The 12,500-nt window shown below is 41.8% G+C and overlaps 2 protein-coding genes across 3 annotated transcripts in view; one reads left to right on the top strand and one right to left on the bottom strand.

The window, feature by feature from the left end:
- The window catches only part of mRpL11 (mitochondrial ribosomal protein L11), a 6,107-nt gene extending 5,954 nt beyond the window's left edge, over positions 1–153 (top strand). For both annotated transcript variants that reach the window (XM_027378618.2, XM_070125614.1), the window contains exon 5: positions 1–153. This exon is cut by the window's left edge and continues 421 nt beyond it. The gene's annotated coding sequence lies outside the window, so the exon portion shown is untranslated.
- Positions 154–1,258: 1,105 nt separating this feature from the next.
- LOC113825788 (uncharacterized) overlaps positions 1,259–12,500 on the bottom strand; it is a 30,659-nt gene continuing 19,417 nt past the window's right edge. Inside the window, exons 11-16 of the mRNA XM_070125613.1 lie at positions 9,794–10,009; positions 9,379–9,495; positions 7,582–7,772; positions 6,712–6,841; positions 6,370–6,489; positions 1,259–6,226 (exon numbers count right to left, since the gene is read on the bottom strand). Of these exons, the coding sequence (XP_069981714.1) occupies positions 2,354–6,226; positions 6,370–6,489; positions 6,712–6,841; positions 7,582–7,772; positions 9,379–9,495; positions 9,794–10,009 (4,647 nt within the window). The 3' untranslated portion in view covers positions 1,259–2,353. The remainder of the gene's footprint in view (positions 6,227–6,369; positions 6,490–6,711; positions 6,842–7,581; positions 7,773–9,378; positions 9,496–9,793; positions 10,010–12,500) is intronic.

Here is a 12,500-nt window from a genome sequence, read left to right as displayed (position 1 = left end):
AAAAAAAACAAAAATCTACAAGTTTCCTTCTTCTCTCCCAAAATATATGTGACTTCCCTTGGTTGTCATTTTTTTTTTCTTTTAACCCTATGCTAGAATAAAAATGTAAAACAGATCATTTTTATGCAAGAAATAAATTTTGGAGCAGTGAAATACTTTTAAAACATTACTTAAACACATTGAAATACATTTCAGATTACTTCTTCATGTGTAGCTCTTTGTGATTGCTTCCAGTTACTTGTTCAAAATTTTCTTTGCATTTTCCATGTGAAATGTAAGCCTTTAAATGTTTCATTTTGAAAATGTAATTCTTTTTCTATTCTCCAAATTTCTCTTCCTTGTATCTTCCTATCTTTCACCTCCCTCGGTGACAACTATTTTAATACATTTTTTCTTGTTTCTCTTCTACTTCCTCCTGCCACTAGAGGATATCCTACATAGTAATCAATGCTGTCTTTGGTCAAGCCTACACATTACAGTCAGGTCAGGATATACATAATAAAAGACTTTGATGGTATATAGTATCTATACACAATGCTAGAATTCATAATGCCAAGATTTCGGATTTTATCACCCTAACATACACATTTATAGATGTACATGAAAATGTTAAATGAATTTCATGACTGGGAAAGTTTTCTAAAACACTACAAACTAGAAACTTGAATATGTAGTGTTACTCTTTGAAAGAAATGTTAAGACAAAAAGTTTGATACACAGGAAAGTAATGCAAAAACTGAAAACAGGATGAGCCAATGGGGAAAAGATGATGAGGATGAGGATGCTGTAACTTATCAACTAATTACAATTAGAGAAGTGCCGATGATTATCCCATTACTAGAAAACTTAAAAATACTGGTACATTTATTTCTGTCTTTATCTTAATAATTAGCATTTGGCAAAGATGGAGACAACTTTTCATATGTGAAATTAACTGTTAAGAATATTGAAATAAAGTAAGAATTGTGTTAAAGTAGTAAGAGAAAAGTTTATAATCCCTGTTTATGTATAATTTTTATCAAAAAGACCAAAAAAGACACTAGTCTTATTATACAGTGAACAATTTTCAATCTCAGGCTGAATTTCACAATCGACACCAGTGCCAATAGTAGAATATATAGCTAATATTGATCATACTGCCACTGATACCACTGGCACATCTCTAATTCTAATGCACATCTTAATTGCTTGCAATGATGAAAATTGAAGCAGAAATAGATAATGTGAATTGAATACAATTCAAAATGCCACATAAAGATTCAACATGTGGATGCCAACATTAGCCAATTGGCAGTGGGTACATGTGGTGTTCACTGTGGTCTTGCTTTACTAATATCGTTCACACACATGGCTTCTAAAGTGTTGTCACCAAGGAGTCAATTACTAGGCCTACTTGATCTTCCCAAATAAATGCATTCCTAGGATTCTTTGTGAAATAAGTTTTTAATTTTATTAATATTAAAAACAAATAAATTTCCCTTCCTGAAAATATAAGGAATGGAATAATTTGTGAGATTCAGGTGGCCCAGTAATTAACTCTCTGGTGACTAAATGTTTCTGTAACCATTCTAGTGTTAACAAAATAAATAAAACTAAACCATAGGGGAAAGTGCAGTCATGCATGCACTTTTGCCTTGAACAGGTTAATATGAAGTTAACATTACATAAATTAACACATTAGACCAATTGGCCTTAACAGGATCAAAGTTTGAGATGAGTGAATTGAAAACTCATAGATAAGTTCAAGATAGAAAAAAAAAATTCTTTGCAACTGTTACGTAGTACATCTGTCTTGATCATATGTTTCTTTTGTTGTGGTAACTGTTAAGTACTTATTATAAATAGCCAACAATAATAAATTAGAAATAAATAGTATGTACAAAATACAATGTTATGCAAAAGTGTCAGCATTCAAACTGATATTTTTTTTAGCTTCATGTAAACAGAAAAGAATCTAAAAGGTATCAAACTTCCAAATAAATCAGTAAATGCTTTTAGAAATATTGATGTTAAAATTGGCAAAGTACTCTTGGTGCTTCATTCCCTACAACCAAGGAGCTCTCACTATTAGGAATTTTTCATTAAGCTTGATGCCACTGGGTACCTATTTCTCTAATAAGCATTCTGGGTGCAATATTAAAACAAGGTTCCACAGCTATGTACTCTCAAAACTAATTGAAGGCAAATTAGAAATTAGAACTTGGTTATATGACTGTATCCTACCTTGATTTCCATTTCCATGTCCAAAGAGACCACCAGATAAGTCAGGTTTCTTTCCTAATTTTCTATGAATTGCTGTCTCTTAATGACATGTGACCAGTTCATTAATGTAACTAATCAGCTGCTTAAGACTTTAATAATTCATATACCACGAGAACCATGACTCAGATGTTTCTTCATTATCTTGGGCTAAACCCTCACTCTCGGGCAGCCATGTATTCAAAATGGAGATTTCGGTTGTATCTAAATCATAATTTTCATAACTTGCAGTATGGTCATGAAGCTCTGGAGCAGCTGTTGTTTGGGCAGTACTTGCTTCATGACTTTCAGTAACACTGTCTGATGCACTCCACTCTTGATTTTCTAATCTCTGGCTGGTAAAAACATCAGTTTTTGGACTTTCCAAAGCTTCAGTCAGCATCTCAATGCTAAGGTCTCTATCATTTTCAGCTCTGTTTCTCTTCCTTTTATTCTTCCTTGATCTCTTTCGTTCACCATTTCCCGTACTGTTCTGCATTCCCGAAATAATTTCAACTGATATTTCATGGAGAAACTCCTCCATGGATTGTATTTCAGAACTTGCCTGGTCTTCATCAAGGGAAGGTGAGGAATTAATGGATTCAAGTTGATCCTTGGAATCTACAGACTCTGTAACAACTTGCAACTTTTCCTCAGGCTGCAATGTAGTCAATAATATTTTTTGCAGTCGGAAGGAACGATCTTCTTCTTTTTCACTGCTCTGAAGCCTTTTTCGTGATGAATGGCTCTGGTAAGGTGAAGACATATCTGTTCTCGTAGGAGGGAAAGGATTCATACCTTGCATCATTGGATTGAAAAATGACATGGGTTGTAATATGACTGGAGTATATTGCATAGCAGATACTGCAGACAGGAAACCAGGGTGCATTGGCATCCCATTATTGGAATAATATTTTTCAGTGTCCTCTCTTTTGTTGTTATCCTCACTGCTACTTTCATCACGTACTCGTCCTGAATAGTTCTGTTCAGAGTCCACTCCTACTTCCTTGGAATTTACAATAAGATCCTCAGAGTTTGCATTTGAGCTTAATTTTGATTCAGATTCTCCAGAATTTATGTTAATTTCCCCAGAGTTTGCCTCTGAACTTATTTTTGCTTCTATTTCTTCAGACTTTCTAATTATTTCCTCAGAGTTTGCCTTTGGATCTTCATATTTAGTTTTTTCTTTTGAGCTGTTTTTCAGTGTTGAAGAGTTTGCCCTCACTTCATTTGAATTAAATTGTTCAGAACTTATTACAAGCTCCTCAGAGTTTGTCTTTACATTTGCAAACTCATCAGAATTTCCTTGCAACTCTTCTTGTGAACCAGTTTCATATGCAATACTTGTATACTGCTGTTGCTGTTGATCACTGGTATTTTTACTGTTTGGGGAAAGAGCTTCAAAACTTATTGTTCGGTTTACATCATGTGTGGATCCAAGTAATTCTTCGATGGAATCTTCATATTCATAACTGCCCATTCTATCCTGCATTCTGTTTCTGTTATTTTTCTGTGGCCTGTGCCTATTTTCTGTCATCAAAGTCTTTGGATCTATACCATCATCCAAGATGGCATAGACTGATGACTGATCCCTGTTAAGAAGAGGTGGCATATTGATGTTCATGTGCACCTGTCCATTCGGTCCAGGCCTTATATTATAGTACTCCAGAAGTGCCTGTCGATTTGGTGGTAAAGAATCATAGTCCAGAGAATGCTGGCTTGAAACTGGATATGAAGCATAGGATTTAGCAGGAGCTCTGTTTGTAGAAGTACTTGGGTATGAATCATATGGTCCAATGGGATCTTTGTTTGGAGTCCTCCGTGGGTATGAAGCATAAGGTCCATTGGGAGCTTCAATGGCAGTGCCACCTCTGTTATAATTATGGTCTGCAAATGGGTGAGTACTTGAAGAATAGTACTGACTTTGCTGCAGATTTTTTATCTGTGTTGATAGGGTTTGTGTCGCATCGAATGGAGTTGGATTTTCTGGCTGATGAATGGGTGGCATATGTGGGCTTCGACGTGTAGATGAAATCACAGTATAATATGGCTCGGTAGTGGAAGAAAACAAATTATACCTGGGGTGTTGATTGTAAGTCTGGGTCCAGCTAGGATTATTCACAGCTCCATTATATGAAGAATCACCATGTGACATGTGATCTGCAAGGTGAAGACTACCTCCTCTTGATATATCTGGGCTGGGAATGTGTCCTTGTGAATGCAGAGGCGAGTTCACATTTGGCCTTTGCCAGACTGAGGGAGGTGTTTGGGTTTCTGGGAATTGATGATAGAAGTTGGTGGTGAGTTTAGGAGGTGGTTGTGAATGGGAAGAAAGGTAACTGGGCATCTCTAGGCCAGGTGCATTGACTTTCATTGCATACTGTGGATATGACTGACTACCTTGAAAGTCATACATGTCATGTGTCTGTGATAAGTCTGGTTCCATGATGACTGACATCCGGTTGTTTGCATAGTAGGTCATGTGGGCACCAGGAACAGCTGAATTAATTTTAGGAGGATGAGCAGTGGTTGCCTCTGTTGTGGGAGCCGATGAGCTTAGGTATGGAAAATAAGAAGTTGGTAGTGGCAGTGGGAAGTGAAGAGGTGAATTGTATGTTATGTGTTGTGGTGGGGTCTGCTCGTTTTGTACTTCACTCCTGTTGCTGAGTGGCTTGTTCTCATCTTCTTGACTGTTCGGCTTGTCTTTTTTCCTATTTCTGTTTCTGTTTCTAATTCCTTTATTCCTGTTCCTCTTCCTGTTTCTGTTTCTTAGTCGTCCACCTATAGAGACATCTTCAAAACTCGTATCTTGTATAGATAATCTATCTTCATCCTGGCTTCCTTCCTCTTCCACAGTGGAGGGGGATGTGGCATTTTCTTGATTCTTCTTCTCCTTCAGGGTTGTTTCCAAGCTCTCTTGCACCATATCTTCTACCATGGAGGACAACTTCATTGGGATATTCGTAATCCTTTTCCCCTCGCTATCAACATAAACGATCGCAATTTCTTCCTTGTTACCCAAAGGGGAAATGGAGTCATCCTCTGAAGAAGCGAATACCGGTACTGTAAATTTGGTTGTCACTTCTGGATTCATAACGTTTCTGAGAACTTCCAATTGAGAATTCTCCCTTGACGAGTCATGATGAGTTTCGCGACTATCCTTTGCAGACACAACAAAAGTAACCTTCGGCCCATTTTCTACAGCTAAGGGATAGGGACGTTTGTGGATCGGCAAGCCATACGGGCCTTCTTGATTATTGTCATTTGATAAAACAAGAGGGATTTGCTGCCCATTCTTAGTGGACAGAACATATGCAACCTGCTGGCCATCATCGGTGGTTACAACATGAGGAACTTGCTGATTGTTGTCTAGAGAAACTAAAGGACCATGTTGATTATTGTCTGGAGAAACAACTAAAGGAACATGTTGGTTATTGTCATCAGACATGATATACACTTTCTGCTGGCCATCTGGTCCATCGGTCGGAGCCATAACATATTGAACCTGTGCGCCGTTACCAGGGGGGATGCCATAAAGAGTTTGCTGCCCGTTATTATCAGCAATAACGTAAGCAACTTTCTGTCCGTCTTCTCTCTCCACAACAACAGGTACTTGGTCGCCATTGTTCCCAGAGAGGACAACCGGTACTTGATCGCCACTGTTGCCAGACAAGGCCATTGATACTTGTCCGCCATTGTTGCTAGAAAAGACAACTGGAATGCGACGGCCATCTTTAGTCTGGATAATGTATGTTTCCTGTTGCCTGTCTCCACCTAACTGGCCTCTCGGCACTGTCCCAACATCTCGTGACTGACTGACTGGTTGCTTCCTCCTCCTTGACATCACTTCCTCACTTTCCCTGCTCTTAGTTTTAACCTTGACGACTTGGTAGTAGTTTTTGGGATTGAGGAAGAGGTCGAAGAAGTTCATGTTTTGGTTTTTGGCGTCGGGAACGGTAAATCTTACCTCCTCGCTCTCAAAAGGTTTCTGGAAAGGACGGGAAACTGATTATGTAATATCTGAAAAAATAAAAGTAAAAAAGATAATAACATATATGAATGGATGATTAATACATAAAAAAAAACACCAGCCATAAGAGAGGCAAGTAATAAAAAAATATAACAACTTACCAAACTCTGAGCAACGAGTTCATCCATAACCCACTTGGCTGCCCTTACACCAGAGAGAAAAGAGCCATCGACCGTCCCAAAGCGATCCGTAGAGGTGTGTTCTCCGGCAAAGAAAACGGACTGTTGGGGGCATAAGAACGTAAAGTTATGTATGATTTATAGGCGTGATGTGAGAGAACAGTTTTGGTTTTTAATTCAGTTGATCTTCGTAGGCAAAACATTTTATGTTGAAATATATCGAGTTGTTTATTTCATAAAGGCAAGAAATCCACAAATTAAATCATCCCTTTACCACCCTCCCTGCCTCCAAATACCCCCACAATCCCGCGCTCTCTGCCTCACCTTCCTCCCACTCGAACTGGAAAGGCGCGGGCACAACACACTGCGGTCTCTCAGTCTCAGTTTCACGCCGGCCATCGTCATGTAAGAGTGATACGAACTCCGAGCCCATGGGTTCTTGTTCCACTGCGATCTGAGGGAAATACATTATCATTATTATTGTTATAATTATCCCTTTATCTATTTTCCCCTCACGTCGAAGCACGTGAAGTGGTTATTGTGGCATTATGGAGAATGAACAATTTTACAACATTAAACCACGTTGAAAAGGCAATTAATCCAAACGCGTAAGTTACAACTCCATTGTTGTTATTCATTCTAATCCAAACTTGTTCTGTGTTCGAGAAATATGTATTATCTTCATTTCTTGTGTCAGTTTCTTATTGTGTATTATGTAACGTGGTTCCTGTTATGTGTTACGTATCGTCTGATATTAACGTCTTGCGTGGTGTTCACTTTTCTGTTTTATCTACAAAAATAATGATGCATTGGTGTTTTTCTCTCTCTCTCATTCTCTCATTCTCTCTCTCTCTCTCTCTCTCTCTCTCTCTCTCTCTCTCTCTCTCTCTCTCTCTCTCTCTCTCTCTCTCTCTCTCTCTCTCTCTCTCTCTCTCTCTCTCTCTCTCGCTCCTTCTAAAATGGATTCTATCGTCAATACCGCAGTCTCCTTAAGTAATTCCACTTATCAAAAAGTATTAAAAAACAGTATGAAAAACAGATTTCCCTTTAGATACAGACACCTAAAAGTATATTTTTTTCTCCTCAGTTTTACCCAAATAAACAAAGGAAAAAGTTCAGACAACCCATAGAAAACGGAGCGCTCCATCTTTTAATTTTTAACTTCCACGCATTGCCAAAGAGCCCGAGACTCACCTATGGAAGAAAGAAGGCAGAGGAACGGAATACGGGCGGTTAACAGCGCGAATGAGAGTCATGACGTGGGAAATGATAGTCTCAGGGGACATTTCCTCCATGGCTAATGAAGCCTCGCCTGTCACCAGCATCTCCAACTGAGCTCGGTTGTGAGGGGCGCTCTTCACCTGGACGATGCTGGACATCCATTCCTGTAATTAGAAAGACAACGTTAGAGTGCTTTTCTTCTCGCGATCTATTACCTATGTTTTTTTTTCTCTCTCTCTGACACTAACTTTCTTTTTACTTCTGTCGCTCTTTCTCCTCTTAATATTTTTTTCTTCTTTTTTAATCTGCTTTTTACTTCGTTTTTCATTTTTACTCTCCATCTTCTTTTATTTATTTCTTTCTTCATTTCTCTCCCTCTCTCAAGGGGCAAAAACTGAGCTCCTCTACCTCTGACCCAGAAAGGAAGTTTTTAGGCCACGGGGAACACGGCCGATGTGACCACGGAAGACAAAACCTATTCATGTTGCTCACTTGTTTATTTCTCTTTCTGCATCATTTTCTGCATTTCTTTTGTGCGTTTTTTTTTTTTTTTTTTTTTTGGTTATCTCCCTTTCTCCTTTCATCCTACCATTCTTCAATTTCTCCCTCTTTTCCCCCTCCCTCTCTCGCTCCTTCTCTCTCTCCCGGTTTCCCTCTCTTTCTTCCCCCCTCCGTCGCTCCCTCTCTTTCTCCCTCACTCTCTCGGTCTCTTTACTTCTCCCTACCTCTTTACCTCCTCTCTTTCTCCCTCCTTCCCTCGCTCTCTCTTTCTCTTTCTCCCTCCCTTCTTCGCTCTTGCTTTTTCTCCCTCTCTCTCTTAACCTCTTTGTCTTTCCTCTTTCTATCGCTCTCTCTCTTTCTCAGTCCGTCTCTCATTGTGTCTCTTTTCTCCTTCTCTCCCAATGTTCTCTTTCCCTTTCTCAACATTTCTCTCTCTCTTTCTTCCTCCCTTCCTTCCCATTCTCTTTCTCTCTCCTTCTCTTGCTATCTCGTTCACCCTCCCTTTCTCGCCCCCTCTCTCTCTCTCAATTCACACTTCCCTATCTCTCCTTCCTTCCTCCCTGGTTCTCGCTCTTTTCTTCACTCCCTCCCTCCCTCCCTCCCTCCCTCCCGCCCTCTCTCTCCCTCCCTCCCTCCCTCCCGCCCGCGACGCCGCCTCCCTCCCTCCCTCCCTCCCGCCCGCCCGCCCGCCCGCCCTCTCTCTCCCTCCCTCCCTCCCCCTCCCTCCCTCCCTCCCTCCCTCTCTCTCCTCGCTCCCTCTATTTATCCCTGACTCCTCAATCGGTTTCTCCCTTCCTCCTTTCCTTTCCGTCCGTCCCTTAATCACTTACTCTGCCCCTCCCTCCCTGCCTTCTCTCTATTCCTCCCTTCTCTCTATTCCTTCCTCCCTCCCTTCTCTCTATTCCTCATTCCCTCCCTCCTCTCTATTCCTCCCTCCCTCCATCCCATCTCTCTATTGCTCCCTCTCTCCCTTCTCTCTATTCCTCCCTCCCTCCCTCACTTTTCTCTATTCTTCCTTTCCTCCTTCCCTTCTCTCCATTTCTCCCTCCCTCCCTTCCCTTCCTTCTCTCTATTCCTCCCTCCTTCCGTCCCATCTCTCTATTCCTCCCTCCCTCCCTCCCTTCTCTCCATTTCTCCCTCCCTCCCTTCCCTTCCTTCTCTCTATTCCTCCCTCCCCCCGTCCCATCTCTCTATTCCTCCCTCCCTCCCTCTTTAGTTCTCTCTCCTAACCTCTCCATCTCTTTATCGGCAAAACAGAATCTCACTTACCATCTCCGACGGGAAGGAATATTCTCTCCACATTATCTGCCTCTCAAGGTCGCCCTCGAGCCACCAAGGAGAAGGCCAGCTGAGTGCCAGCCGGTTCACGGTGCCGGCCTCGAATGCCTGAGGGTAGCCATTAACCTCGGTTATAAGGTGCACGCTTTTAGGGACGAAATTTGTAGATAACAATACATATAGACATATTATACACACATGCGCGCGCGTGCATGCATGTGCGCGCAAATACGTACTCACAGACTCACTCTCACTATCTTTCTCTCTTTCTCTTTCTCTTTCTCTCTCAATCACTCACTCACTCACTTTCACACACACACACACACACACACACACACACACACACACACACACACACACACACACACACACACACACACACACAGCCGACCCAAAGCGCACGAACCGAGAAGGCGCTCGTGAGTTCCCTGGGCAGCGGCGGGATGAAGGTGGTGAGGTGGCGCTCCTTGAGGACGGCGAGCGGCAGCGCCACCACCAGGTAGTCGGCCAGGAAGGAGGAGCCGTCCGCCGTGACCACCAGGGCGCCCCCTCCGTCAGGCTGGTCCCAGAACACCTGACACACGGGGGCGTTGGGCTGGATCTGGTGCTGGGCGATCGCTCCCTTGGGGGATGGAGGGGTTAGTGCGACGTCAGGGGCCCGGCTTGCGAGGGGACGGGAAGGGGGAAGAGGTAGGAAAGGGAAAGAGAAGGGAAGGAGGAAGACGAGGGAAAGGAAAAGAGAAGGGAAGGGGGAAGAGGAGGAAAAGGGGAAGAGGGGGAAAGGGAAAGAGAAGGGAGGGGGAAGAGGAGGGAAAGGGAAAGAGAAAGGGAAGGGGAAAAGGTGGGAAGGGAGAAGAGGAGGGGGGAAGGGGAAAGAGGAGGGAAGGGGATAGAGAAGGGAGGGGGCAGAGGAGGGAAGGGATAAAAGGAAGGAAGGGGAAAGAGAAGGGAAGGGGACAGAGAAGGGAGGGGGAAGAGGAGGGAAGGGAGGAGAGAATTGAAGACGGAAGAGGAGGGAAGGAGGAAAAGGTAGGAAGGAAAAAAAGAAGGGAAAGGGGACGAGGAGGGAAGGGTGGAAAGAGTTGAAGGGGGGGGGGGGAAGAGGGAAGGGGGTAGAGAATTGAAGGGGGAAAAAGAGGGAAAGGGTAGAGGTGGGAAGGGAGAAGAGGGAAGGGAGAAGAGGAGGGAAGGGGGAGGAGGAGGGAAGGGATGCGAAGAAAGGCATACGCAGGGCAGAGAAGAAGAAAATGGGAGAGGGGAAAGGAAAGGGAAGTTATGAAGAAATGAAGACAGTCATATAAGGGATAAAAGAGAAATAGAGAGAAGCACAGAAAAGGGAAAGGCAGAGAGAAATGCTGATGGGTATATGAAGAGCTATGAAATGAAGCGAGGAAATAAAAAGCAGAGGAGAGCAGTGACAAAAATGTCAAGAGAGAACACTAAATAACAATAGAAAAGACAAGAGCGATTTTTAAAGCGCGCTAAAGTTACATCGAAGATAAAAGAAAACGTGAAGTATAGTAAAGTCACCCCGCGTATAAAAGAAAACGCGAAGCATAATAAAGTCACCCCGAATATAAAAGAAAACGCGAAGTATAGTAAAGTCACCCCGAGTATAAAAGAAAACGCGAAGCATAGTAAAGTCACCCCGAAGATAAAAGAAAACGTGAAGTATAGTAAAGTCACCCCGCGTATAAAAGAAAACGCGAAGCATAATAAAGTCACCCCGAATATAAAAGAAAACGCGAAGTATAGTAAAGTCACCCCGAGTATAAAAGAAAACGCGAAGCATAGTAAAGTCACCCCGAAGATAAAAGAAAACGTGAAGTATAGTAAAGTCACCCCGAAGATAAAAGAAAACGTGAAGTATAGTAAAGTCACCCCGAAGATAAAAGAAAACGTGAAGTATAGTAAAGTCACCCCGAAGACAAAAAGAAAACGTGTAGTACAGCCATGAAAGAAAACTCAAGAAGGAAGACAACCATCAGACTGTCACGTCGCAGGTGTCAAGTCAGTGGTAGTTTTGTCATTGTCGAAAATAAACACCATGATCAAGAAATGAGACATGCGTTAATATGAATAGTAGCTGTCATTACCAAGTGTATTAATATAAACGACATATGAAATGACAGAGTAGCACAGAGTCAATAGTAATGTTTATAACATACGTCCTCAAAAAGTCGATTAAAAAAAAAATTACATCGGTCATTAGCAGTGAAAGGATTGGACATAAAGGCTTTTGAAGGAAAAATCATCTGCAGTGAAAGAATAATCAAGAATAATCAAAAGACAGAAGGCTGAAGAACGGTAAACATGTAGACGAATAAATGTTAATAACTGATACAACTACGGAAGGTAAATTTTATACAAAAGACTGTCTACACCGTGAACAAAGTGTGTGTATGTGTGTGTGTGTGTGTGTGTGTGTGTGTGTGTGTGTGTGTGTGTGTGTGTGTGTGTGTGTGTGTGTGTGTGTGTGTGTGTGCGTGTGTGTAACTAGTGGTGAATCCCCATAGTGTGACAAGATTCACCCGCAAAACAAGAGCATTACGTTATATACAGAAATATGGAAATTATTTTCTGGATTTCCTACTTACTACTGATATCTACAGGAGTTTGCTTCTTGAGCGCTTAAGAATACTTTTGAAATGCTAAAGAATTCCCGCTGAGGAAGCTAGCCCCCCCCCCCCCAACACCCTCCCACTGCGCAATCCACCCTTCCCTTTGTTATCTTTTATTGTTTTATTTTTTTACTTTGCCACGTTTACTGAGACAAGAAATTACAGCTCAAATGGATGAGTTAACAGGTTATCCTCAGCCCTATCCTAATAAGTCTCTATGTGTGCTCACAACTCACATAAAACTTAGATATATCAACAGTTGAAAATATACGCAATACTTAAATTACCAAAATGCAAGTATTCGCTGGTTTACACACCGTAGAGTGATATAACACGATATAACACCGAGTCCACAAGTCCCACAGCGGGTCACACAATCACACACGGCGCACATAAAATATAATATGCACGTAATGAATAATGATCCCAGAGGAGAGATAACGGATAGTTTGGTGAAGAAAGATATATGTGTGAGTGAGAGAGGGAGTCAAT

Source organism: Penaeus vannamei, chromosome 9 (genome assembly GCF_042767895.1).
Source record: "Penaeus vannamei isolate JL-2024 chromosome 9, ASM4276789v1, whole genome shotgun sequence".
NCBI lineage: Eukaryota > Metazoa > Arthropoda > Malacostraca > Decapoda > Penaeidae > Penaeus > Penaeus vannamei.
This window is presented reverse-complemented; position numbering and strand designations above follow the sequence as displayed.